This window comes from Electrophorus electricus, chromosome 1, assembly GCF_013358815.1.
Source record: "Electrophorus electricus isolate fEleEle1 chromosome 1, fEleEle1.pri, whole genome shotgun sequence".
Lineage (NCBI taxonomy): Eukaryota > Metazoa > Chordata > Actinopteri > Gymnotiformes > Gymnotidae > Electrophorus > Electrophorus electricus.
Window position 1 is genome coordinate 677,221 of NC_049535.1, and position 25,280 is coordinate 702,500.

Genomic DNA, 25,280 nt, shown 5'->3' on the forward strand with positions numbered 1-25,280 from the left:
ACGCACGGCGAAAAAGACTCGGAAACAGGGAGCCGACCTCCACTAAAGTCCCGCAGTGTTGTGGCTTGACGTTTCCTTGAAGGCCTGTGTTCTTTGAGTGTATTTGTATTCACGAATGGCAGTAAAAAGTAATAATAATACATGTGTTTACTGACAGAAAGCTGACAGCAGTGTGAGAGTTATTAGGAGGAAATATGCTGATTCCCTATGGCTACCCAGCTGGAGGGGGATCCATTTGTTTAAGCAGATGACAGAAGGAGAAATAACCTCATTCATTTATTTTAAGCAATATTATAATGGCTATGGCTCTCACTCGCGTCCTGGCTGGACTTTCCTGTGCTGTGTCTCGGTACACATACACCTGAGTAACGACACATATATAACCCCCAGGAGCTTGTACTGTACCTAATGATGCCAAAGCACAGATATAGCTAATGTGTTCAAAAGTTACACCTTAAAGTGATGTTTTCTTGAGGTGAACTCAGAAATATGCACATGAACTTTCTGCCTTTGTCTGCATATGTGAGCTCATTTTCATGTCCTGTTGTCTTTTAATCAGAGTAAAAAAATATAGCTGACAAATCCTAGGTAAGGGTCTGGGTTTGCATCAGTGCACATCCACGTCTGGGCGAAATTCACCGTCCAGGCTAGAGTACTGTGGTGGGAATTATGTGCACATTGCATCCCACTAGCAGTGCATGGCATTAGGATTTTAAATCTGTCTCTGTTGTGTCCTGGGAGGACTTTTCTGTGCAGAAGGTCTGGATCCTTATGTACCTGAGGTGGAACATGTGTGGTGATCACATCACATAGAGATATTTACTTTTACCTACAAATCAGTATTTCATGCTGATAATGTTTATTCATAAATGGCCAGTTTAAAGGAAGGGTGTTAAATTCCAATCCTGGACAACTACTACTCTGCAGAACTCATTTCCAACCCCAATTTAACACACATGCCTAAATTAAAAAGGCCTTTATTAGTGTCCAAATAGTAGAAGCAAGTATGTTGGAATTAAATTCAGCGGTGTGGTAGATGTCCAGGATTGGATTTAGCCCCACTGGTTCAAAGCAATAGATGAGAGTACAGACTGTGAAGATTTACAAGCTGATGTACTATAAAGTTTTTTTTAGAATTTATGTTCGAGGCTTAGAAGTGTTGGTCCATTTCTGGTGCATTAGTGGTCTGTTGTGTTGTCTGGTGAAGCCTAATTTAGTGACCCACTTTGAAGTTAATCTGTATAATTCATAGCTCCATTAAATCAATGGATGCCTGGCGTTTGTGATGAAGATGAAGATGTAAACACATCAGCTTGTATGAGCTTTAAATGCACTTTGACGGCTGTAGTTTGGAGACTCTAGTGCAGAGTCGCTGGGGCCTGCATAATTGTGGAGTTCTGTGGCAGACAAATTTACTAGAGTTTGATCTTTATCTGTATCCTGTTGTTTTGATATCCCCTTGATCAGCCTGTTTTTGTATAGAAGCCAATTATTTTGTTACATTCTTTCCTGCCTTGTAAAATTAAGTCACATGTTGATGTTAACAAAAAAGAACTGTTGAAATTCTCTCTTCTGCTCTCACTCTCTCTCTCAAACACACACTCACAAACACACACACACATGCATGCACAGAGAACTCCCCGATGTTGCCAGAAGAAAATGATTTATTTATGCAATGTATTCAGACCAAATAAAACAACTATATTCTGAAAAAAGCATTTTAATGGGCTTTGTTCATGAAAATATTTGTTCTAATATTTATTTCAGTTAGTATATTACAAATATGACACATTCTTGTACCTGCCTTTCACCTTGTAATACTGCAGATGCCCACCAGATGGAGTCAAAAACCACCGCATGCGCCATTGGTGCCGGTCTTTTGGCGCACAAGCCTACACAAACATAATAGCTCACACATACGGGATTAAGCACTGGTTTGGGTTTCTTATTTGGGTGTACGATCTAATTCAATGTAGTAATCCTTTTATAAAAAGTTATGTTAAATGAGAATGTTTAAAGAAATGTTATTATGTGCTAATATCAATGAATTATAATAATACTTCCAGTCGTGCTGCATTGTTCGCGGACATTAACAGACCTGAGGGGAGTGCGGTGTCCCTCAAGCGCCTCCGTAGTTTTAAACTTTACTAACCTACAGGGCTTTTCGGTGACCATCGGCCGCTGCAGGACTCACATCCCTCCAGGAGCCTGCGATGTTGTGGAAGGTAAATATGAGCACGAAAAGTTATTTTACCGCTTCATTTTCTTCGCAGGAAGGGTTTTAGAAAAGGGTCTGAAGCTAAGGCAACGTCTAGCGGTTGTCATGGCAACACACGCTCGGGCAATAGTGTAGCTAAGCAAACTAGCTGTAGGCGAGTTAATTTTCACCAAGTTAGCTAGACATTCACGACAAAGACAAAGTCCAATTAACAAATAACATGTTTTTAGTTAAAGTGTAAAGTTATTACATTTAAAGTACCAAATACATTTAAACCATCATACAACCCTAGATACTACGCGTCTTAGCCAGCTAGCTTGCTAAGATACATAACCCTAACTACTAAAAACAAACAAACAAACAAAAGCCCGGGCTACTATTCTAATTAGCTAGCTAGCGTTAGTTAGGGTTAGTGTTAGTGTTAGGCTGGGGTTAGAGTTAGGATTAGGGTTAGTGTTAGGGTTAAGGTTAGAGTTAGGTTTAGTGTTAGGCTAGTGTTATGGTTAGTGTTAGGGTTAGTATTAGGCTGGGGTTAGGGTTAGTGTTAGCGTTAGACTAGGGTTAGGTTAGTGTTAGAGTTAGTGTTAGGGTTAGTGTTAGGGTTAGACTAGGGTTAGTGTTAGGGCTAGACTAGGGTTAGGCTAGGGTTAGTGTTAGGGCTAGACTAGGGTTAGGCTGGGGTTAGGGTTACGGTTAGGGTTAGTGTTAGGCTAGTGTTAGTGTTAGGCTGGGGTTAGTGTTAGACTTGAGCTAGACTAAGGTTAGGGTGGGGATAGGGTAGTGTTAGTTAGTGTTAGGGTTAGAGTTAGGGTTAGGCTGGGGTTAGGGTTAGTGTTGGGGTTAGGGTTAGGGTTAGACTACAGGTAGACTGGGGTTAGGTTAGAGTTAAGGTTAGGGTTAGAGTTAGAGGGTTAGGGTTAAGATGGGGTTATGGTAGGTAGGTAAGATAGTAAGTTGGTCTTATATAGTGTTAGCTAGCTTCTGTTTCTATGTGCATCTAAAGTCTTTTAGCTAGCTTGCTAATCACTTTGTTTTCACATAGAAATACTTTTATTGTTTTCATTTCACACAAAGGTAGTGTTACCCACTAAAGTTGATATTATGGAACCTACATCTACTTATTGTAAAAAAAAAAAGTTTAAAATGAACGATATAGCGGTCGTTTTGAGTTTTAAGTTGGCTGGATAGCTAACGTTACTCTGATTAACTTGTTATAGTGTTGTTTTAGTTGGCTAGTTAGTAGCTAGCAACCCAGAGCGTGCTGGATGTTTGGGAACATCAGTGCGCATTAACACACCTATTACTATGCAGGTTCTTTGCCAGACAATTATATTTAGCTGGAGCAGGTCACTGGGAGTTAATTGCTACGTGTGTGAGATTTAAATAATTATTGGCGTCAAGCTGCTGAATATTGGTTGCCATTGCAACATTAACCTAGCGTTACCTTCCTTGGTCTGGATTTACTGCAGTGTTTCAGATTTATATAGTCATGAAAAATGTGGTCTGCGCTGTAGGATAAAAACAATGTGCCATTTTAACACTTGTGTGGAATAAAATTCAGCATGTCTAATAAATACGATAATTCTGCTTATTTATGTTACCAGACCCCATATCCCATTTGAATGAAATGTCATATGGGGTTCACTGAAAGGCAACTACCAAATTCTCCACTAAAGGCCTTTTTTGTAAGTGATCTCGGCAGATCCACCAAACGTACGCAGGTTGTTGTTATGGAAATGGACAAAGGGTTTTGTCGAGTGGTCTTTTAGTCAGATGATATTATAGAAGCAAAAATCAGAGATGTTGTTGAATTTTGTCTGTGTTTTTGAATGCCACACTGGTCTCTTGGCAACTTCACCAGGTTCCTGTAAGAAGAATTTTCTTGGTCCTGGGCCCCTGATCAGACATCAATCATATACGACCTGATAATAACTTACAATTATTAAGGTTCACCAAGAGGACTTTGCTTGGCCTTAATCAGGCTAATAATGAAATGCAGATATCTGTCTGTATAATCTTTTCATCACATAACTAAATCTCCCACATTTGCATCAGGATTTAAACCTGTTCCCATTAGAGCTTAGTAGTATATAATGTATGATCATGTCCTGAAACACTGGCAGGTGCCCAGTTGGTTGGAGTAAAGTTACTATTTGATGTTCTATTTTTTGTAGCCACAACATTCTTTATTTGATCAATATATTAGGCGTATAGCATAACACAGACTAGTCTCGCTAGCTCCTGTGTGGTGCAGTGCTACAGTACCATATGGAAGGCTACCATCTGTCATCTGTGCTATGAACGCCGCTGTTTTCTAAGCGTAGATCCCGAACTGTTTGACTGCAGCTGTTGTACTGCAGGGTCAAAATCATCATCCAAACGTCGAGGTGAAACATTTAGATAAAGTGTTCAAATGAATCCAATAGTGTTTGTAGCCTACACATGCAGAGCACTCTGTCATTAGGTAATGTAATTCCAAGCTTCATTAGGACTCTGAAGTTTATCATTTGTTATCAAAGCCAGCTGTCAATAAATAATTAAGCTGTAAATTAACTGAATGAATAGAGAGAGAGAGCGAGAGAGAGAGAGAGATGTCTATGTTCTTCATATATAAATAGATCATTTTGACATGAGTTTGACAAATCCATGTAAGCTGGGTTTGTCCTTATAAATGGGGATATTCTGAGTAATGAATCAAAACTGAATCAGTACTTTTTCATTCAGCAGTCAGAAAAGTCCTGAGCATAGTGAGAGTCTCATGTGGCCACTTTTAAGGCTTTACCCCAATATGCTTAATTTAAATTGTATTAATCAGGCAATCTTATGTCATCATTTTGAGAATTCACTAGGCGGTGGGGGTGGGGGTGGGGGGAGTGTGTGTGTGTGAGAGAGAAGAATGGGAGAGGAAGTGTCTGAGATGGGAGGAGAGTGTGTGAGAGGAGAGGGGAGGAGAGTGTGTGAGATGTAGGTGAGTGTATGAGCGTGGAGGAGAGTGTATGAGATGTGGGTGAGTGTATAAGAGCGGAGGAGAGTATGAGAGGGGAGGAGAGTGTATGAGGGTAGAGTGTTTGAGAGAGAGGGGATGGATGGAGGAGAGAGAGGGGATGTGAGGGGAGGAGAGAGGAGTGTATTGATAGTAGAGGGGAGTGGAGTGCATGAGAGGGGAGTGGAAGGGAGGACTATTTCCGGGTCCCCTATTATCGTTGTGTGTCCAGGCATCATACCAATGTCACATTTAATTTGCTCTCGAGCCAGAGGGGCTGCATCTCTTTCACAAGGCAGAGGAAAGATGGGCCCACAAACACTCGATAAATAAACACTAATGGGCTTCTGACAGTTATGGACGAGGAATGAAAAATGGGGTGGGGGGTGGGGGGTAGTGGGAGGGGGAGTCAGAGGTTGACATCCTCTCTGCCATAATTACCATGTACTGAGCAGCAACACATGGGTGCTGGTAGGGTGATCATTTTAAACAGCTAGCGTGTCTCTCTGTCCCAGTGATGGTGTGATTCATGTTATATCCCATGTTCTGTCCTCACCTGATTGGGCGCCTGCTGGTACAGTGATGGGTCAGACCTTTACTGTGTCAAACTCTGTAGCTTGTGAAGATGGTCATATTATCCTGTAAAACACTGTTGAAGAGGCATATTGCTGCCAACTTGCATCTTAAAGACATTTGGCACGTTTGTGTGTGTGTGGGGTGGGGGTGTGTGTGTGTGTGTTTGTGCGTGTAGGTGTACAGTTCTGGGGAGAACATTATTGACATGGCCTTCCTGAAGTCTTCAGCAGCTTGGTGAGAATACGTCTTCTCATTCCGTAGCATGTAATGGTACCAGCAGCACTGTGTGTGAGATGCAGAAGTGTATTCAACATGTCGGTGAGGCTAAATGCTGTCAGGCTGGGCTCCTCACAGAAATGTGACATTCTGTCATTTCACACAAAGTGCAGTTCTGACTCGTTCAGATGTTGAGCTGACAGTGTGTGTCAGAGTTATTGTGTTGTCTCTCCCTCTCTCTGTTAATTCCTGTGTCACAGTGAATTACCTGTCAGTTCCACAGAGAACAAGAACAGTGTTCATTTTCCCTCTGTCTTTATGCTGTTTATAAGGCTTTGTTGTTCCAAGATGTTTAAGAGCTGTTGTGCGTCACTCACGTGCTGACATGTCCACCTGTCTGAGCCATTCTTCATCAGCTGAAACCCCACTCCCTTCTCCCAGCTCTTCTCTGGATTGATGGTGGCGTGGTGGGGGGTTAGACACCTCCCTGACCTGACCTTGCTTTCTCATCTCCTCCTGTGATGCCTGGGTGTGCCGCCCCTGGCTCCCCGATCCACTCATGACACCCCTTCAGACCTCACTAACGAGCCCTGATCGAGCTGATTGGACTGCACTAGCGCCTGTCACAATCGTTCTGATTAGCAGAGAGATAGACTGGACTGGGGAGACAGAGACGGAGCTGAGGGGAACGTGTCAGCGGGGCTAGATCATACAGCTCAGAGAGGGGAGGTTAAAGACACTGCATTCTCCTGAATTATTCATCTCCGCCTGCGTGGCAGATCCACTCCGCCACCTCCCAGCCGTCACTCTGATTGCTGTACATTTAATTTGACTTTGGAGAACGTTTTTCGAGCTGAGTAAATTACATTTAACTGTTAATAGGAAAATGGTGAGTTAAAGAGAGAGAGGTGGAATTAGGCCAACACAGGGGCTTTGAGACCAACCAGGGACAAGACTGTGTTTTTGATGATGAAAAAATACATTCAAATAACTGGCATTTTTATTTTTTGCTTATAACTAGTATATTACTGGTACATTGCTGGTCACATGACTAATCACATGACCAGCAGAACTTGAGGATAGGAAGGACACAGGGACAGGAAGTAACCTGCGGGAATTAACCTTCCGTTACTGGAAAGGAATGTATGTCCCCTGGTGAGAGGACTGTGTGTGTTTGTCAAGCAAACCACTACCTGTAATGCCCACCACTGCTTATGCCATCAAGCTATTAATATTACATTATATTCAAAATATTTCATTTCTAATGATCACGTATCATTTTTAAATATAAATATCGTAGTAAGTAAAATAAAATTTCATAAATCAGGTAATTGTTATTATTAAGTTAAAACGAAAAGGTGTAGTTAGATAACACACTCATAAACTCAGCTGAGTTGTTAATGGTAAGTTCTGCTCATCGTGATGTCGGTGAAGGAGACTAGAGGCCATGCTTGTGGTCCGCACGGTGGCACTCAACATCGTGACCTCTCTTCTAGATGACTCAGGCCAATTCTGGTGCTGGGAAGATGGCCACCCAGTGGAGCCGTGTGAACAGTGCTGAGAAAAAGGTTCCCCACACACGCATGGAGGACGAGGCCGAAATTCAGGTGGAGCTGATCTCACTCGCTCAGACATGTCAGCTGTGTGTCCTTACCTTCACACACACCTTCCCTCACATCACCTGCACTCCATAACTGCTATCTACTGGTCACGGGGAATGTGTTCTAGCTATCTCCACACTTTAAAAAAAAAATCTGACACCCCTCTGCAGTTGTCACAGCTCCCCCGTCAGGCCTGGAGGAAAATTACTCCGCTTTGTGCTCTTGATTGGCCTTGTCCTCTCTGGAGGCTTTTGACTGCTGTCTTTGCCAAACCCGCAGCAGGCAGTGCTCAGCCTTGCATGCGCCCAGATAATGATCAAGTTAATTAGACCTGAGATTGAATGAGCTACTGCAGCAACTTAATAATTTGTAACTTGATTAGAAATACTATATTCTCTCAAACTCCAGAGACTGGCAAACTTGAAAATTAAGTTCCACTTTAAGGATTCAGGTCTCGACTTAATGGAGTGTGGGGAGACTGAAAAACAAGACCCCCACACCCCCATGCCCATTGTGTCCCCATTAAGGGAGAGATGGAGGGTTGTTTACTGTCGGTCTGGTAGAAAATGATGTGTTACTTGACCTAATGCTGCCCTCTTCATTTGGGTTCCCTAGCAAATCTACTCCTTTGGGAGAAAATTAGGTCAAGGTAACTTCGGGGTCGTCTGCGAAGCCACCCACATCAAGACGCAGAAAAAGTGGGCCATTAAAAAGGTGAACAAAGAGAAGGTAAGTGTGCAAACAGTGGGACCCGTGGCTTCGCCCGCGGTCAGTGATGCCGGCCTTACGCCTGCCGCGTGTCCGTGTGCAGGCTGGGAGATCTGCTGTGAAGCTACTGGAAAGGGAGGTGAAGATCTTGAAGAGGGTGAACCATGCACACATTATCCAGCTGGAGGAGGTCTTTGAGACACCACAGGTAGGCGGAAGACCGGTATCAGCTCCCAGTCCACCACTAGGGACTGGGTCCTGATGTTGAGCTACTACCAATAGGGTTGGCACAGAGGATGGAGAAAATACTGGAGTAACTGGAGGAGTGTGTGTGTGTGTGTGTGTGTGTGTGTGTGTGTGTGTGTGTGTGTGTGTGTGTTCTAGAGAATGTACCTGGTCATAGAGTTGTGTGAGGGAGGAGAACTGAAGAGGCTCCTACAGAACAACAAGCGCTTCAGTGAGGAGGAGACCAGGCTCATCATCAGAAACTTAGCTGAGGCAACCGTCTACCTTCACAAACAGGGTAAAACTCACAGATCAGGCAACTGTCTACCTTCACAAACAGGGTAAAATGCACAGATCAGGCAACCGTCTACCTTCACAAACAGGGTAAAACGCACAGATCAGGCAACCGTCTACCTTCACAAACAGGGTAAAATGCGCAGATCACGCAACCATCTACCTTCACAAACAGGGTAAAACTCACAGACCAGGCAACCGTCTTGTCTTCCTTCACAAACGGGGCCTCCTCTCTCTGAGCCTCATGAAGCAGCAGTAATGGAAGGGTGGGTGGCCCGCAGTGTCCTTTTTCTCCATCAGTAGTTAAATTTGCATTTTTATATATGTAATCCCATTATGACTGAATGATTCCAGTGACGCCGCGCTGTCAGAGGGAAGCCTTGTACGCAGACTGCACCTGCATTTGGGCAAATCGGTCACATTATAACTGGATCATACGTGAGAGCCCGATTGCTTTGTTCATGCTGACGTCTGATTATCACTGATTGTACCCATATTAAGGCCATGTGCCATTACCGGGGTCTGGGCTTCGTCTAATCATAAGATAATAATGAACAACTGCCAGATTAAATATCAACCTATTTTAATTGAGTGTGAGGGGTTTATTTGAAGATGCTCTGCAATTTTCACCCCCCTTTTTCTGTCTCCTGCTGAAATCTCCAGTTAGAGGCAATTTAGGAGGTTGCTTGGCAATGAGACACCATTACAGGAGGGTAATGAGTCATTAAGGCTGAGCAAGGAGGAATGCTGATTAATAGGTGTGTTTTCCAACAGTCCCCAAGCACTGCTGCGCCTTACACTTAGAAAAGCTCCTGATGGCAACTGTAAGTCGCGGACAGAGCACTGCATGGAGTAGGAAACTCTGTAGTTATATTACCCACACCTGCACTGGCCCATGGGCCACTTCTGCTAAAGATCATTAGATGTGTCGAGTTATAAAGAGGTGAGGTCAGACCGGGTCAAGATCAGACCGGGTCAAGATCAGACCGGGTCAAGATCAGACTGGGGTGACAATACAAAAAACTGAGCTTGCTGCTTGGTGTGGATTAATTCTGTTTAAAGTCTAGACTTGCTAAAGTACTAAAGTAACTGCTACTTTTTCTGTTACTTGTGTACAATATTTTATATCAGTGTTCTTTTAAGAAACGTTTAATGTCTTAAGTTGACTCCCTTTTTAAACATAATTAAATATCTCATGTCTTGTTGTTGAAAAGAACCCCTCATCCTTTCTTTGTCTGTCTTGTCATCCTTTACTCTCAGACATTGTTCACAGGGACCTCAAATTGGAAAACATTCTTGTGAAGAATTATCGCCAGGGTGAAAATGAAGGCATGGTGAATATCAAGGTGAAGAAACACACACACACACACACACACCATTGCCTGTTACACCCACGTAACACGGCCTCGTTCTGCCAGGCATCCTGCCATTCTCCACACTGCACACCCAGAGAGAAACCCAGCAATACCACGGGCCAGTGGGCAGCAGCACCAGTGTGCTGGTGGATACTGGAGGAGGAGACCACTGCCAGACACTGTGTGTGTGTGTGTGCGTGTGTGTGTGTGTAATGGTGTGTGTGTGTGTAATGGTGTTAATGTGCTGTCTGGTAGAAGGTGGTCATCACTACTGGACAGTGATCCTACTCACCTCCAGCAGCTCTGTGGAAACCATGTATACTCCACATATATATTATTCATCAGGGACGGGGAGACCGTGTGTGTGCGTGTGTACGTGTGTGTACAAACGTGTGTGTGTGTGTGTGTGTGTGTACGTGTGTACGTGTAGCTGTGTGTGTGTACGTGTAGCTGTGTGTGTGTGTGTGTGTGTGTGTGTGTGTGTGTGTGTGTGCACGTGCGCATGTGTGTGTTCTGTGTTATTGATTATTTGTATTGTGCGTGCATGGCATTGCCTGTGATTGTGTACTGTGTGTGTGTGTGTGTGTGTGATATAGCAGCATTATAGCAGCTTGTCTTCCTATCCCAGGTTACAGATTTCGGTCTTTCCGTGCAGAAAGGTGGTGTTGGCAGTGAGAATATGCTGCAAGCAACATGTGGGACACCCATCTACATGGGTAACACACACACACACACACACACACACACACACACATGTGCCTGAGCACACACAAACACACTTATACACACACATACACACAAACACACTTTTTTATCCACACACACCATGCTCCCATTAGCTTGTCATGTGATGAATGAATGTGGGCTGGTCTAATAAGATCTGAGGTAGCTGATTAAATGCTAGCAGTGGAGAAGGGGTTGACCTCATTTAGCTGATGTGACGCTGATAGCGTTTCAGAAGAGGGAGCTGAGTCTCCAAGCTTCAGACATCACACAGGATGGAGCCTCCCTCACTACTGACCCACGTCTCTGCCCCCCAGCACCTGAAGTTATCGATGGCCATGAGTACAGCCAGCAGTGTGACGTGTGGAGTATCGGAGTTATAATGTACATGCTGTAAGAAGACCCGCATACACACACACACACACGCACGTGTCTTATGTTTGCCACTAACGGCTGATAGCCCTCTAGAAGCATACAGCAGGCATGGTGTGTAATGTGAGGTTGGTGATGATCATGTCACCTCTGCAGGCTGTGTGGGGAACCTCCCTTCATGTCCAGCTCAGAAGATCACCTCTTTGAGATGATCAAGAAGGGAGAACTCAACTTCTCTGGGCCTACGTGGAGCAGCGTCAGTGATGCAGGTTGCCACGCACGCATGCACGCACACACACACACACACACACACACACACTGAGTCTGTTACTTTGTGGCTAATATGGGTCCCCATGTTTTTCTGCTAGCCAAGCGGGTCCTGCGCTGTTTGCTGAAAGTGGACCCTGCTCACCGCATCACAGCCAGTGAACTGCTGGACATTCCCTGGCTCAGAGTACGGCTCCAGACTTCACACGTCACCCCCTCTTTAGTTTAAAATGGGCTGGGTGGAAATTGAAACCAGCATCTCATATGGAATGTCTGGCTAGCTGTCCATCAAGGAGGAGAATGTGTGAATGAGTGTAGTGACCGTGCGGTTTCAGGGAGACACCTCCACCAACACTTCCCCCACTAACGTGCTGGAGATGATGCGCCAGTTCCAGGACACCCCAGAAGAGGGCGATAGTGAAGAGGTGAGCGTGGACTTGGGCAGCCTCTCCCTCAGCCACTTCCTGGCCAAGCCCATGGCCTCCCTGGAGCCTCCTTCTGCTCCTCCTTCTGCACCTCCTCCAGCTCTGGTGCACAGCAGTGACAGCGACCGGGACGGCACCAACAGCAAGGCCTTCAAACAGGTGAACAGGTCACGCCTTCCACTCAGCCCATATCCCTCACACCCTAGAGTGTAACATACGGCATGTGTCATTGCCTTGAGGTATGTCCCTACAGCCTGTATGTTGCTGATTCAGTCATGTCTGTATGGTCTCTCTGAAACCTCAGTCATGTCTGTATGGTCTCTCTGAAACCTCAGTCATGTCTGTATGGTCTCTCTGAAACCTCAGTCATGTCTGTATGGTATCTCTGAAACCTCAGTCATGTCTGTATGGTATCTCTGAAACCTCAGTCATGTCTGTATGGTATCTCTGAAACCTCAGTCATGTCTGCATGGTATCTCTGAAACCTCAGTCATGTCTTTATGGTATCTTTGAACCAGGCTGTGATCAGTGCTCTCTGTGTTCCATATAGACAGCAGTATTCATCTTCTATATTCACTGTTTTATTTTGTTTTGCTAGATGCCAGACCCTCCTGACTCCCTCCAGACAGGAATCATAAATCTTATATATGTCACTGAAACTGATAATAACCCCACTATTACTCAAAGTGAATTCTAGTGCAAAATTTCCTAGTTTCATATTAATGTAAAGGAACTGTGATGAAAGCCACTCAGATGGATTTTCCTGATGTGTTGTCCACTGTAGTGTCAGAAAAAGAAAACCTCTCCTTCTTCCTCCAACGGTGTGAAGAAGAACGGCACTGCTCTGAAGACCGTGGGAGCTGTCGGTGTCGCCGGTGCTCAGGTCCACACACACACACACACACACACAACCAGCCTCCCTGTGTCATGCTGTCAAATATGTGTAATCTGTAGAAAACCTCTGCTATGGAATCTTTGTGAAAGTAGAGCTGTGGTCAGAGTAATTACAAGCCACAGTCTCGAAAAAACAACCACTAGATGGCGGCAGCACCACCCACGTGCAGCAGCGTGCTCGTGCCACTCCTACAGTCCGGCAGCCAGTGCACCCGCTGCTCCCGTTTGAAACGAATGTGAGTGTCTTATCTCTGCAGTCCCACGCAGGTAACAAACCTCCTGCTCAGCCGAGCGCAAAGCACCACGCCCCACCGGACACGACGGAAGGCAGCGGCAGGGCCTCCTCTCCCCAGCTCGCCCCCCCGACCGCTGCGGTCCGCCCAGCCAAGAGCCAGAGTCCGTCAGCATGTAACATCGGCCCATCAGACTGCCAGGGCCCTAAACCGGGCCCCGGCTCCAGAGCCAAAAAGAGCAGTTAGGCCCCACCCCCAGCCTCGCCCCCAGTCCCAGCAAGTGGAGCCACCGCGCCGAGTGCCAAAAGAGCGGTGTGCCGTGTCCGGGGTTCGCAGGGTGGTGGCAGGCCTGCAGGATGCCTGACGGTGGCTGTGAGAGAATGAATTCTACATATCTCTCATCTGTCAGGGATGAAGTACTTTATTAACACTGGGGAAGGAGATCAGAAACAGGCCAAAGGAACACAAAGGAACACCTTCCTGCTGTGTCACGTTGTTGGGCTGGAGAGACGATCGTTACAGCCCCACTACCCCGTCCAGGCTGGCTACGATGCCTGAGCCTTCTTGAGGCACAGTGAATATTTATTCAAAGATGAAAAGAAATGAGTATATTTCTTGCTTTAAGGGTTAATAAAGAATGTATCAGAGGTTTACAGGGTTTGTTGTAGTTTTTTGACTTTAGAACCAAAGCCACATGGCCTTAGATGGAAAATGATGATTTGTCCCCTTTAAAGTGTAAATGGTGTTGACTCCTCATATCCAGACCGAGACCACAGAATGTGCATGCTAATGAACTAAATGCTGTTTCCCCCCACTTTGCCAAGTCACGAAAGGGATTCCACTGTAAACAGTTAATTAATTTACATATTCAATAAATCGTATAATTCATGTTCCTTTAATTGTATTTTCCTTGTTTTTGCACAACTTGAATGACCTCTACATAACCTGAGCGCCAGTTACTTCTACATGTGCATCTAAATGTGACATGCATCCTGAATGTGAATAAGAGCATTAACCCATATAGTTGTTTAATACCAGTAGTGCGATGTCAGTATGAGTGTCTGCCACGAGACGTGTGGGATTGGGAGTCCGAGTGAATGTGGGTCTAATCTGGTTTGGCTGGCCACTGAGAGTGTGAGCACTGCACCACTGAAGACCTGGTGTTTCTGCTGGGAGAAAATAATCCTTAGCATGCATACAATATTAAAATAGCAGAACTCACTGAGGCTGTGTTGCTGTGTTAGAGCCCTATTTGCGTTCAGTGGTGTGTGTGTGTGTGTGTGTGTGTGTGTGTGTGTGTGACAAACCCATCCTCTAAGTCCCTTTGATGGCAAATGTGGGCTACAGTTCTGATGAATTTGTTCATTGTGTAGCATAGGCTGTGCCCTAACACATTAGAAGAGTACGTTGTGTACAGGATAAAAAAAGCCACTCGTCAAAAATACAAACCAGGAAAATGTAAACAAAATGAACACGTTTGGGTTGGGGTTGGGTGGGGTGGTTGCGTGACAAAAGGCTGCTCTAAATGTAGACTTCACTACATAAGATACTAAATGTTTCAGGCAAGCTCCATTATCATCTATGATCATGACCTCTGGGTGACACTGCCTATTGATCTAGGCTCTAGGCTGACGCTGTTGCTAAAATACAAATACGTACGGAGTGGATCCAGACTGGTATCCTGGAGGATGCCACTGGGTGGCAGCATACAGAGTCCCAGCTTCTCTGGTTCTTATAATGGAGCAGAGAGGTAGAACACAATAGCTTGGCATTAGCTTTCCAGCGTGCATGTGAATGTGTTCATATTTGACAAATTGCACTATTAAATAATGACAATGTATGACTGTGTATCACCTGAGCATGATGAATCATCTCAATAACTCCCAATCTAGGGCTGTACAAGTTCTGATTGGTTGGCTATGAAGACCCCATTCACTACTGTAGGCTGGAATTTCAGCCAGAACTGGTGTGCAGTTGGAGGCATGGACTCTGTAGATAACAATGATTCATTCAGTTTGAAAAGCCCCTCTCCCACTTCAAAGCGCTGAGAAGAATTTGCATAAGGTCTGTTTAGACAACTGCCTGTATGGCTAATGCGTTGTCAGAGGCCAGGATGGGATTTCAACATATGGTCTTCATTTTCTCGTGCCAGATTTCTAATTCATTATAGCAAAGAGTGGAAGAGAGAGAGTGAAGGGAGAGAAGCAGAATGAGAGACAAAGAGAGAGAGAGAGAGAGAGAGAGAGAGAGAGAGAGGAGGGGGGAAACTTCCCCAAATTGAATTGTGCTGGTGGAATGTGACCTGCAGTAAATTACTGAGTGCATCTCCAGGCCTCAGGGAACGAGCTGAAATTTAAGAGAGCGAACACATGAAAAATGGAGGTGGAAGAATTTAGGGATGGAACAGATATTTTCATATTGCTCCAACTTAACATGTGAGATCAGACGTTTGCTTGGCGTCAAAGTAGTTTTTCCCCCTGAAAGGTTGTAACCAAGTGAAACTTTTCTGCCAAAAATAATAGAGCACACACAACAAGCAGGGGAGTACGGCTGAGAAGAAAAGGCGTTTGTTTGAGACAGAGGCAGAGGAAATTAGAAAAGGTGGCCAGTTGGAACAAGGTAGCGGCCTTCCTCCTCCAGCTGTACAGCCCGCCAGATGGGCACCAGGGAAGGAGCTGGGGGATCCTTTTAGGTCTTAGAGACAGAGATGGGGAGGGATGTGCAGAGAGAACCTGTGGTGCAACTCCGGGGGTGATCAGGGCTGCATGGGTGCTAATGTCATCAGAGAATGAGAGAGAGAGAGAGAAGGAGAGAGAGAGAGAGAGAGAAGGAGAGAGAGAGAGAGATAGAGAGAGAGAAGGAGAGAGAGAGAGAGATAGAGAGAGAGAGAAGGAGAGAGAGAGAGAAGGAGAGAGAGAGAGAGAGAGAGAGAGAGAGAGAGAGAGAGAGAGAGAGAGAGAGAGAGAGAGAGAGAGACTCCTTCCTGCCTGCCACCCCTGCCAGACCCAGCATCTATCTGTACGTACTGGAGACCTGCATCTCAATAACCTTAATGGAATCTCCCCTAATTTATCAGCTCTTCTGATACATGCAGTCCTCTCCATCCTAATACACACACACACACACACACACACACACACACACACACACACACACACACACACACACACACACACACACACACACACCAACTCTACCTAATGCTTCCTCACCATGCTGCCCATGACATTGTAGTAATGAGCTAATGTGGCTGCAATGTCACTCCAGCATTGCGGAGACTTTATCTGCGGGAGTTCATCACACGTGCGATGTCCCTGATCCCCTTCGGTGTGTGTGCGTCCTTGTTGTCATGGTGAGGTGTGTGTGCATGCGTTTGGGTGTGAGCCTAAAAACACTGTGGCCGCCACCTCCAGATGGAATGGATTGGTGCATCAGAGAGGGGCATAGGAGTGTGTGTGTGTGTGTGTGCATGTGCGTGTGAGTGTGTGTATGTGTGTGTGTGTGTGTGTGTGCGCGTGCGTGTATGGTGTGTGTGTGTGTGTGCGTGCGTGCGTGTGTGGTGTGTGTGTGTGTCTGTGTGTGTGTGTGTGTGCGTATGCATGTGTGTGCGTGCATGTGCACGATAATGTTTAGACAGAGGCGTCCGTTCCTTAGATGTTTCTTAACTCTGCCTCAAGTAAACATTTGAAGCAGATGGCATTTTTCAAAGCAAGCTTCATCAATCTTTGTTGACACTGTTCCTCTATTTTCCCCCCTAACTACTCTTATTTGGGATATTTGCAATTATAATACATTAGCTCATTTGAATATCAAATTAATTAGTGAACACACTGGAGTAAATGCTTTTTTTATAAGTCCTTGTTAAAAGTGAAAAGTTCTCAACTACGGTCGGATGGCGTGTTAATTTACAGTGATATCTAATCCCATGTTGCCAGACATAAAAGGCATTACTATACATATTTTAATGGGGAGGTGGTTGTTTTCCAAGCAATTTTCTGCTAGAGTACATTTTTAATTTATTCATATTTAATTTATTGGTCTCTGCATACCCACTCAGCAAAACTAATCAACAGCACGTAACAGGCCTCTTAAAGATACAGCACATCCTGCCAAGTGGTATGCAGAGAGCAGCCTTCATTCTGAAGTGTGTGTTCCTGCTCAGAATCCCTCTCTGAACACACAGGACAAAAACACACGCCTGGGGGAGGCCAGAGGAGACTGTCTGATTCCTACAGCCAAGCTTTTGATAATTCAGAGAGAGAGAGAGAGAGAGAGAGAGAGAGAGAGAGAGAGAGAGAGAGAGAGAGAGAGAGAGAGAGAGAGAGAGAGAGAGAGAGAGAGAGAGAGAGAGAGAGAGAGAGAGAGAGAGAGAGAGAGAGAGAGAGAGATGAAAAAAAGATTGAAAACATTTGGTCAGCCTTAAATCACCTGAAATATTTCAGTTTTGCGGCTGAAGACCATCAGGTCCTGCTGCCAGAACAGCATCCAGTGCGGAATTCTCCTGGACACTCCTCCACCTCGCTCTCTGGCTCCTCTCCTCTGCCCTTGGGTCTGGCCCTCCCCACTCTGCTCCTGCAATCATTTAACAAGTGCAACTAGTTCTTATCACCCGGGCCCACTGTATGCTGCAAATACCGATCGACCCGCTGACACGCAAGGCAGAGAGGGACTTGGCCAACCTTACACATGGAAATGATTTCAATTAATGACTATTTCCCCAGAGAAGAATGCAGGAGAACTCCACAAAGCATCCAAACAACAGGAACATTCACAACGTGGACTGAGCACTGTAAAGGTCATTTGACACATTTCTGCCGCTATGAATCAATTTAGGATTTTTTTTCTTTGAAAACTGAACTCATTGTATATCTCGTTTAGTGGGGAGGTCAGATTCAGCTCAGTAACTCGGGTCAGCCACGTGGTCACTGGAGAGGAAGGAGACCAAGGGTAAACAGAAACGTAAAGCCTGATTACAGCTGCAGTCACAGTGAAATCACAGCAACCCCCCCCCAATCAGAACTGGAGCGTGAATGTAATATGAATGTGTCCTAAATGGAACATTTCTTTAAGTTACAAACACCAGCCACCTTCTATGCAGCTACACTAACTGCCCTCTTCATTAGGTACACCTGGTTTACTGGTACATTCAGTCACACTCACATGCTTAATGTGTCAACCACCCTCTGCTGCTGATCCCGCCTGCCAAGCCAATCAAGCCAACCAGGGTGCCTGTTTTCAGAAACTGACCAATGATGAACAGGATGGCAGCAGATGGGCGTGGCCTCTCACTGCATGCCTACAAGATGTCTGTAATAAATAAATGTTTCTGATAAACCAAGTGGTGAGTTAGTCTCTGTGAAAGTGGGCCAGAAGAATCTTTACCGCTCACTATCATTCGGGGGGGATGGATTGGTAGATTCAATTTCGATTACCCAGGGAGCCATTTTTCAGGAGAAGACCTACATCCAACAGAGCGACTGACAGACAGACCCACTACGATGCCCAGCAATGTGGCCTAGTCTACACCCGCACCACAAACCGTCTGTGGCTGTAACAGTAAAGCCACATGGACGGAAAAGCAACTGCAGCTACATTTAACACCAAGAAGCCATTTTGCACTTTGTTCAAATTTTCGACACTGTTTATCTGATATTCCATTTCCAAACACTTTTTTCATTGCCTACCCAGTGTATCTGTTATTGCATGCTCAGTGTTTAACTGATTGAATATTTTCAGATACCATTGCAATTAAGTTCACGCCCTCTGAAAACTCACACCTGTAGGAAACTCACACCTGTAGGAAAAGTACATTTTCGGGGGGTCAGAGGTAGTCCATTGGTGTGGTAAGAGGAATTCTGAGTGTAAAGCGACTAAGTGATAAGGTTTTAGGAACATTCAATTAACGAGGTATATATATATATATATACAGAACGCTCCATGCACAGGAATCAATTTTCTGTTTTTACAGCTAATGTTAGCATTTGCGATTCATACTAATGTAACACTGAGCTGTTTTGAGCTCTGAGGAAAGCTAACCTAATAGTCACCCAATAAAGAACTGGTCATTATATCTAATTGATGGTATTATTATAATGATTATTACTTTATCAGCGAGGTGTGAACCTTTTTCAATATTCAGCATTACTGCTGCACAGCTGCAAGAGCCTATTAACTAATACCACACATGCCATTAATCTGCACCTTAATTCAGATCACAAACATACAAGTGGCGATAAGGAGGAAATATTTCAAAGCTTCATTTTTCAAAGAAAGGAAAAATTGAGATATTGAAATAATACATGTCAATAGAATATTTGCTGCTATGTTGGAATGAAAAGTGTGCGTGTTTATTCTTTCTAAAGAGGAATGTGATAGGAAATGACTGAGCTGTACTGCAGTGTCAGCTTTTTGGATAGAGACGGATATGAATGCAGTGGAGGATTCCAGTTTAATTCCAGTTTAATTCCAGTTTAATAGGGGCAATCCAAAGAGTCATCAAATACAACAAGAGGCAATGCGAGCAGAGGCACAGGTAAGAGAATATCCCAAAACAGCCAACAAGGCAACACACTACGGCTCACAAACGCAAGCCTGGCAAATGAGCAGATAGAGACAATAGGATTTATGCAGAGTGAACACATTAAGGAGAATGAGACACAGATGAGGTTAGAACTCAGTTGACTGGGACCGTACAGGAGGATTATGGGATACGTAGTCTGCAGATCAGTGACTGCCTGCATACTACCAGTCTTCATAACATCATGAATAATTAATTCTCACTGATAACTAAATAATAAGCCTGTAGTTTAACAGGTTATAGTATACTAACGTGAGAAATTTAGTCTCACCCATTCATGAAATGTTGAATTGACAACACGTATAAAGAAAACACAAGAGGTATGATTCAGATATGAGTGTCTGTCCTGTACTCTACACTACACACTGATTTCTGTGTTTGTCCTGTGATTTACGCTGAACACTGATATCTGAGTGTTTGTGTTGTGATCTACACTGAACACTGATATCTGAGTGTTTGTCCTGTGATCTACGCTGAACACTGATTTCTGAGTGTTTGTCCTGTGATCTACGCTGAACACTGATATATGAGTGTTTGTCCTGTGATCTACGCTGAACACTGATATCTGAGTGTTTGTGTTGTGATCTACACTGAACACTGTTGACGTTAGAGGATCCATTAAGGCTTAGTGCCTTCATACTTTCAATAGCCTGTTTTATTTTTCATATTAATCCCCAAAAAGCAGTGAGTGAGTAGGACAAAACTTGTGTTATTGTTGTACATGTTTTTATAAATCCTCTTTATCACAGCAAAGCACTACAAATAATAACTCAAAAGCATTTGTTGTGATCAAAGCTGTAAATATTTAATATGTTTAGGTTTGAAAATTGAGGTATTATTCCAGTTCTGAGGGCGGTTTTAAGAAACATTGTTTTTCCAAAACAAAATGAACAAAAAGAGTCAAACAGTTAAAAGATTGCAAGCAGGAAGAATCTGTAAGTGCAGCCGTAGCGTTACGAGCAGAAGGAGCTGATCTCCTATTCTCTTTGAAAGGTTTAAATACCCCCCCCCACAACAAACCCACCGGCTGCATCTGGAGCCGACTAATGACTGATCTGGTTTTTGTACTTTCCTTGTTCTTGGTTTGAGAAGGCTACTACATTAAATATGAATACATTGTCATAATAAATCAAATTGGGTTCCATTTCAGAACGGTGCCTAGTTCAGATTACCCATGTAAACACACAGACTTTGAAAAACAATAACAATAACATGTTCTTTCATATTGCACAAGCTAAAATGAAGGCGGGAACATGCGAGAGAAGACTTCTGAGCAGGAGACCTCCGAACAGCCTCAGCTCTTCCCAGAGAGGACAGGGTGTGGCACCCCAACTCTGGACGGATCTGCCCATGAACCCAGAGGCCAGACGTTCAATCCCTGCTTAATAAGCCCTGCTAAAGCTTCTGAACTCTGACCCTCTGCTGCTCCAGGAGTGCCCTCTGTCCAATGAGAAGTGGCCAAGGCACAGGCAGGAGGCTTTACTAATCATTTGGCAGACTCTGGCTCAGATATGTAGCTCACACATCCAGATGCTGTGTCATCCTCTCCGTTGTCCTGTAAGGGGTTTCTCTCTACATCCTCTCTACTCTCTGAGTGAGTGTTTCCTCCTGCCTGACCGAGGGAAGGATCTTGGGGACAGCACACCAGCCCCACGCGCACCACTCTGCCCATGCCCAGATCGGATTCTCTCTCCCTCCTGCTCTCTCCTGCATTATTAGCCATTATCACTCACCCAGTCCTCTGCAGGGTGACGCTGTCTGAGAGGAGAGACTGCAGCTCGGACCCGGACTGCAATAACGCATTATTAGCTTTTACCAGATCCCCTGGGCTGGATTTACACTGGATATCCACTGGGTCTTTGAGGGCAGTCGAGCGTCACAAGTAGTCCACTAGCCAAGCAGTTAGGGTAGACGCTGGGGTAGACGCCAGGGTAGACGCCGGGGTAGACGCCGGGGTAGACGCCGGGGTAGACGCCAGGGTAGACGCCAGGGTAGATGCCGGGGTAGACGCCAGGGTAGACGCCAGGGTAGACGCCAGGGTAGACGCCGGGGTAGATGCCAGGGTAGACGCCGGGGTAGACGCCGGGGTAGACACTAGGGTAGATGCCAGGGTAGACGCCAGGGTAGACACTAGGTTGGATGCTAGGGTAGACCCTGCTGCCTTCAGCTGTGGTTAACAGGTGAAGGTGCACAATAAGACATGAGATGTCTAACAGATTGTTATAACCCATCATCAGGTGTTCTCTGGGATATCCGCCCATGCTGTAACCCCACCCATTCCAAACCTCCTACGGAGACAGTGGCAGTGAAGGCCGTTTCAGTGACATTTTGCTGACATGCACACTGCCTCTCTTCAATCTTTTTATGTAAAACACTCATATGCCACTTGCCAGTGAATGAATGAACTTTGTGGCGATCAATGGTATTGATGAGTCATAGATCACGCGAGTCAACATGACTGACATCATAAAAATGAATTTCATCGCATTAGGAAAGTCAACATTAGAATATAATCAGAACGGGCCAAAGTGAGTTAAACCCAATCAATAGCGCAATTATGCTAATTGACTCTGTGGCTATAAACATGCTGGAAATAAATGGGACATTTGCCTAAATCAAGTCTCCTCTGTATTATGTGGTAAGATGCACCACATGAATAAGAAATCAAGTCTAAGTAGTAATGTCCCATAGACCCACGGTGGGCACGGGATACAGGCGCTTCGCTGACTGTAAAGCTTTATGAAGATTGCGGTGAGGTTTGTGGGTGAAGGTGCACAAACGGCAGTGTAAAGGACTAATTATGCAGCAGGGTTTGAGCCGATATGTTTTATGGCTGTACGCTGTATATATGGACACAGCTAACTGTGTAGCATGTGCCAAGGGCCGAGGGCTACTGGGAAAGAGGAAGGAACACTAGACTGACGAGGAACGTGGCTGGAAATGTAAAATTATAACAACTTCCAAAAAGATTTGGTAGTAATCAAATAAGAAGGCCAAACCTTATAACTACACTTACATGTATACTTACAGTAGTCTTTCTCTAGCTCTGTGTGTGTGTGTGTGTGTGTGTGTGTGTGTGTGTGTGGGTGTCTGTAAGTGATCAGGAGAATTACTGCAAAGCATTATGATATTGGAACCTTAGCCTTCTTCATACTTGGGACTGAAACATATTGGAAAAGGAGTTTTCAGAGGGAGAACAACATATCTGTGAAAGCCACGGAGACCGGAAGACGATGCTATCTGACTGTGTCCTCTGGTGAACTCTGAGATATTGACAGGATTGCTGGAGGTTTTAGTCCAGTATTGAAAATTGGGCTCTACATTTAATTATGATTTGTTGTGTTGTGTGTATCACTCAACGAAACAACTCAAAACCAGGTGCTATGACACAGTCTCCACTTCACTCTGTATGCGTTGTGACTAAACTGTCAGAATGGTGTTGCTGGCTGCCAGCGCGGTCCAGCACTAAGGCTCAGTAGGCCTTGACCTTTGGTCTCCATAAGACCCTAATGATTGTGGACAGGAACTGCTGAGCTGGGCTGGCAGCTGTAAAGTGGTCCTGTGAGACTGTGCATCGTGGACACACGCGTGGTTTTAGGAATCACGTTAAAGCTCGGCTGTCTCTGTGGGCCACTTAGTGAAATAATGTCTATTAGCAGTGGAATAGTAATTGTTTACTTTGTTAAAGTTTTTTTGTGTGAATGTAAGCTAGTATAGATGATTAGATGTGTTTTGGTCATACTAAACACTGTCCTGTGTAACAGACGTTTGTGTTTTGCCGTATTTTGGTTATGCTCATTTATCACTGGCACACATTAAGCTTGATAGTTTGATATTCTATGAACCTTGATATCTAGTATAAATTCACACTGTTCAGTCACGTTTCCACTCGGTCCCTCTGACATCTGGTGAATGTAGTGTGACATCACACATTTTAGACATTAATTACACATTTCTATGCAGCTTTATTCATATATTCCACTACTGCTTGATAAGGTGTGCGGCAACTCCCCGTGTACAGTAATGGAACGCACCTTTTACAGGAGTCCTGTCTGTCTCAGACAGACCTCCGTTAACCCACCACTCCACTGGTTTTTTTGCTCCGCCTCACTTACTGAATACCCTTTGTTGATGGCATATAATTGAGGCAAATCAGAGCTCAGCTCTGCTCCTTCTCTCCTGGGCAGCGCGGTTGAAGAAGGCCCAGGCAGGTGCCCCTCGTGGGGGGTCAGCAGCAGTTAGATTGGGGGGCTTTTCTTGTGTCTGGCAGCCGACACTTTCAAATGTTAATGGACAGAGCGAACAAAGCTGGAAATGGGTCTGAAAATGCTAATTATCCCTAATTCATGTAAATAGGTTTCCTAATGGAGGAATTAAGGATTTTAAATACGCAATCGCGGGCAATCAGGCCGTCCATTCGGCGGGGCAGCCCAGGTGGAGCGGATTGAAATTCATCTTTCGCCGAAGGTGGGCTCATTTGTCATTTGGCTGTGACCACTGACTGACTCGCTGATGAAGAGATAGTATGGAGCGAGACCTGAGACGCAGACCCTGAGACGCAGACCCTGAGACGCAGACCCTGAGACGCAGACCCTGAGACCCAGACCCTGTCCTCTACACAGTGCCTGAATACCAGCGTCATCTCCACCGAAGCAGCACAAAGAGTCAATATTGTTTAGGTGGGAGCTTGTTTTTGGGGTTCAGCTGATAATACACAGATGGAACACGTGTGGAAGGGCTGGGTGTGGGGGGGTGTGGTCTGTCACTCAGAATTCAATTGTCACTTTCCTTCATAAATCAAGAAGAGATGCAAAGGCTAAAAGCTGTGGAAAGACTGTGTTTCCGTGCACATGTGCAGAAGTTCTGAAGGTAAGTCTGAGAAAAGTGCAGCGTAGACAGAAGTGTGAACCGCGGCAGAAGACTCACACTCAGTCCTGCCATATGGCAGTGCTGAAACACTTTGTGGTTCACATCTTACTGAATTAACAATTTAACCAAAAGGCTGGAATAAGTACAAAAGAAAGAATTAGAAAGCGTCTCAGTATCCACCGCAGACTTTCACAAAAGCCTCTGTCTCCTCTGACTTCTCATCACAACGGTGAGATCACATCCTGATAATCCCCTATAACTGGGGAGATTTCCCATCTTTTGGAAGTGGGGAAGACTTTATAAGTCACACACACACACACACACACACACACACACACACACACACACACACACACACACACACACACACACACAATGGGTTGTGTGTGTGTTATTACTGTGATCAGCTCAGACAGACAGGTGTGTTGGTGAGGGCAGAGTCAGTACCAGGTGGACACTTGGCTTTGGTGCCAGTCTAGAGGAGAGTTCGATGGGAAACTCCTTAATGAACGTGACGAGTAAAAACTTGCTGAAACAAGATCTTCCAGCCATTAGCCACGCCTCCCTGGGAGCGCCAGTAATGGTACAGGAATCCCGGCGTTCCCGTGGATGTGGCACCTGAGAACTGAACATTGTGTCTCTTTTCCTGCAGGAAAAGCCAAGTGCAGTTCATTTTCCCTCTGACCTTCAGAGCTCCGGGCGAACAGACAAGGGCACAAACAGATTGAGAATTAATTGCTGCAA

The 25,280-nt window shown here is 45.0% G+C and overlaps 1 protein-coding gene across 4 annotated transcripts; it reads left to right on the top strand.

The window, feature by feature from the left end:
* Nucleotides 1–1,919: 1,919 nt before the first annotated feature.
* On the top strand, nucleotides 1,920–13,989 carry stk33 (serine/threonine kinase 33). Of its 4 annotated transcripts, XM_027025329.2 has the most exons (14): nucleotides 1,922–2,225; nucleotides 5,953–6,011; nucleotides 7,490–7,600; nucleotides 8,210–8,323; nucleotides 8,406–8,510; nucleotides 8,687–8,825; nucleotides 10,082–10,167; nucleotides 10,805–10,892; nucleotides 11,217–11,292; nucleotides 11,428–11,540; nucleotides 11,640–11,725; nucleotides 11,874–12,122; nucleotides 12,748–12,846; nucleotides 13,125–13,989. In XM_027025329.2, the coding sequence occupies exons 3-14, from the start codon at nucleotides 7,490–7,492 to the stop codon at nucleotides 13,452–13,454; spliced, it is 1,596 nt and encodes a 531-aa protein (XP_026881130.2). In that variant the 5' UTR covers nucleotides 1,922–2,225; nucleotides 5,953–6,011; the 3' UTR covers nucleotides 13,455–13,989. The 4 variants fall into 4 exon arrangements, with proteins under 4 accessions (XP_026881131.2, XP_026881130.2, XP_026881129.2 ...); XM_027025330.2 differs by lacking the exon at nucleotides 5,953–6,011 and having other exon boundaries at nucleotides 1,920–2,225; nucleotides 10,832–10,892; XM_027025328.2 differs by lacking the exon at nucleotides 5,953–6,011.
* Nucleotides 13,990–25,280: the final 11,291 nt, after the last annotated feature.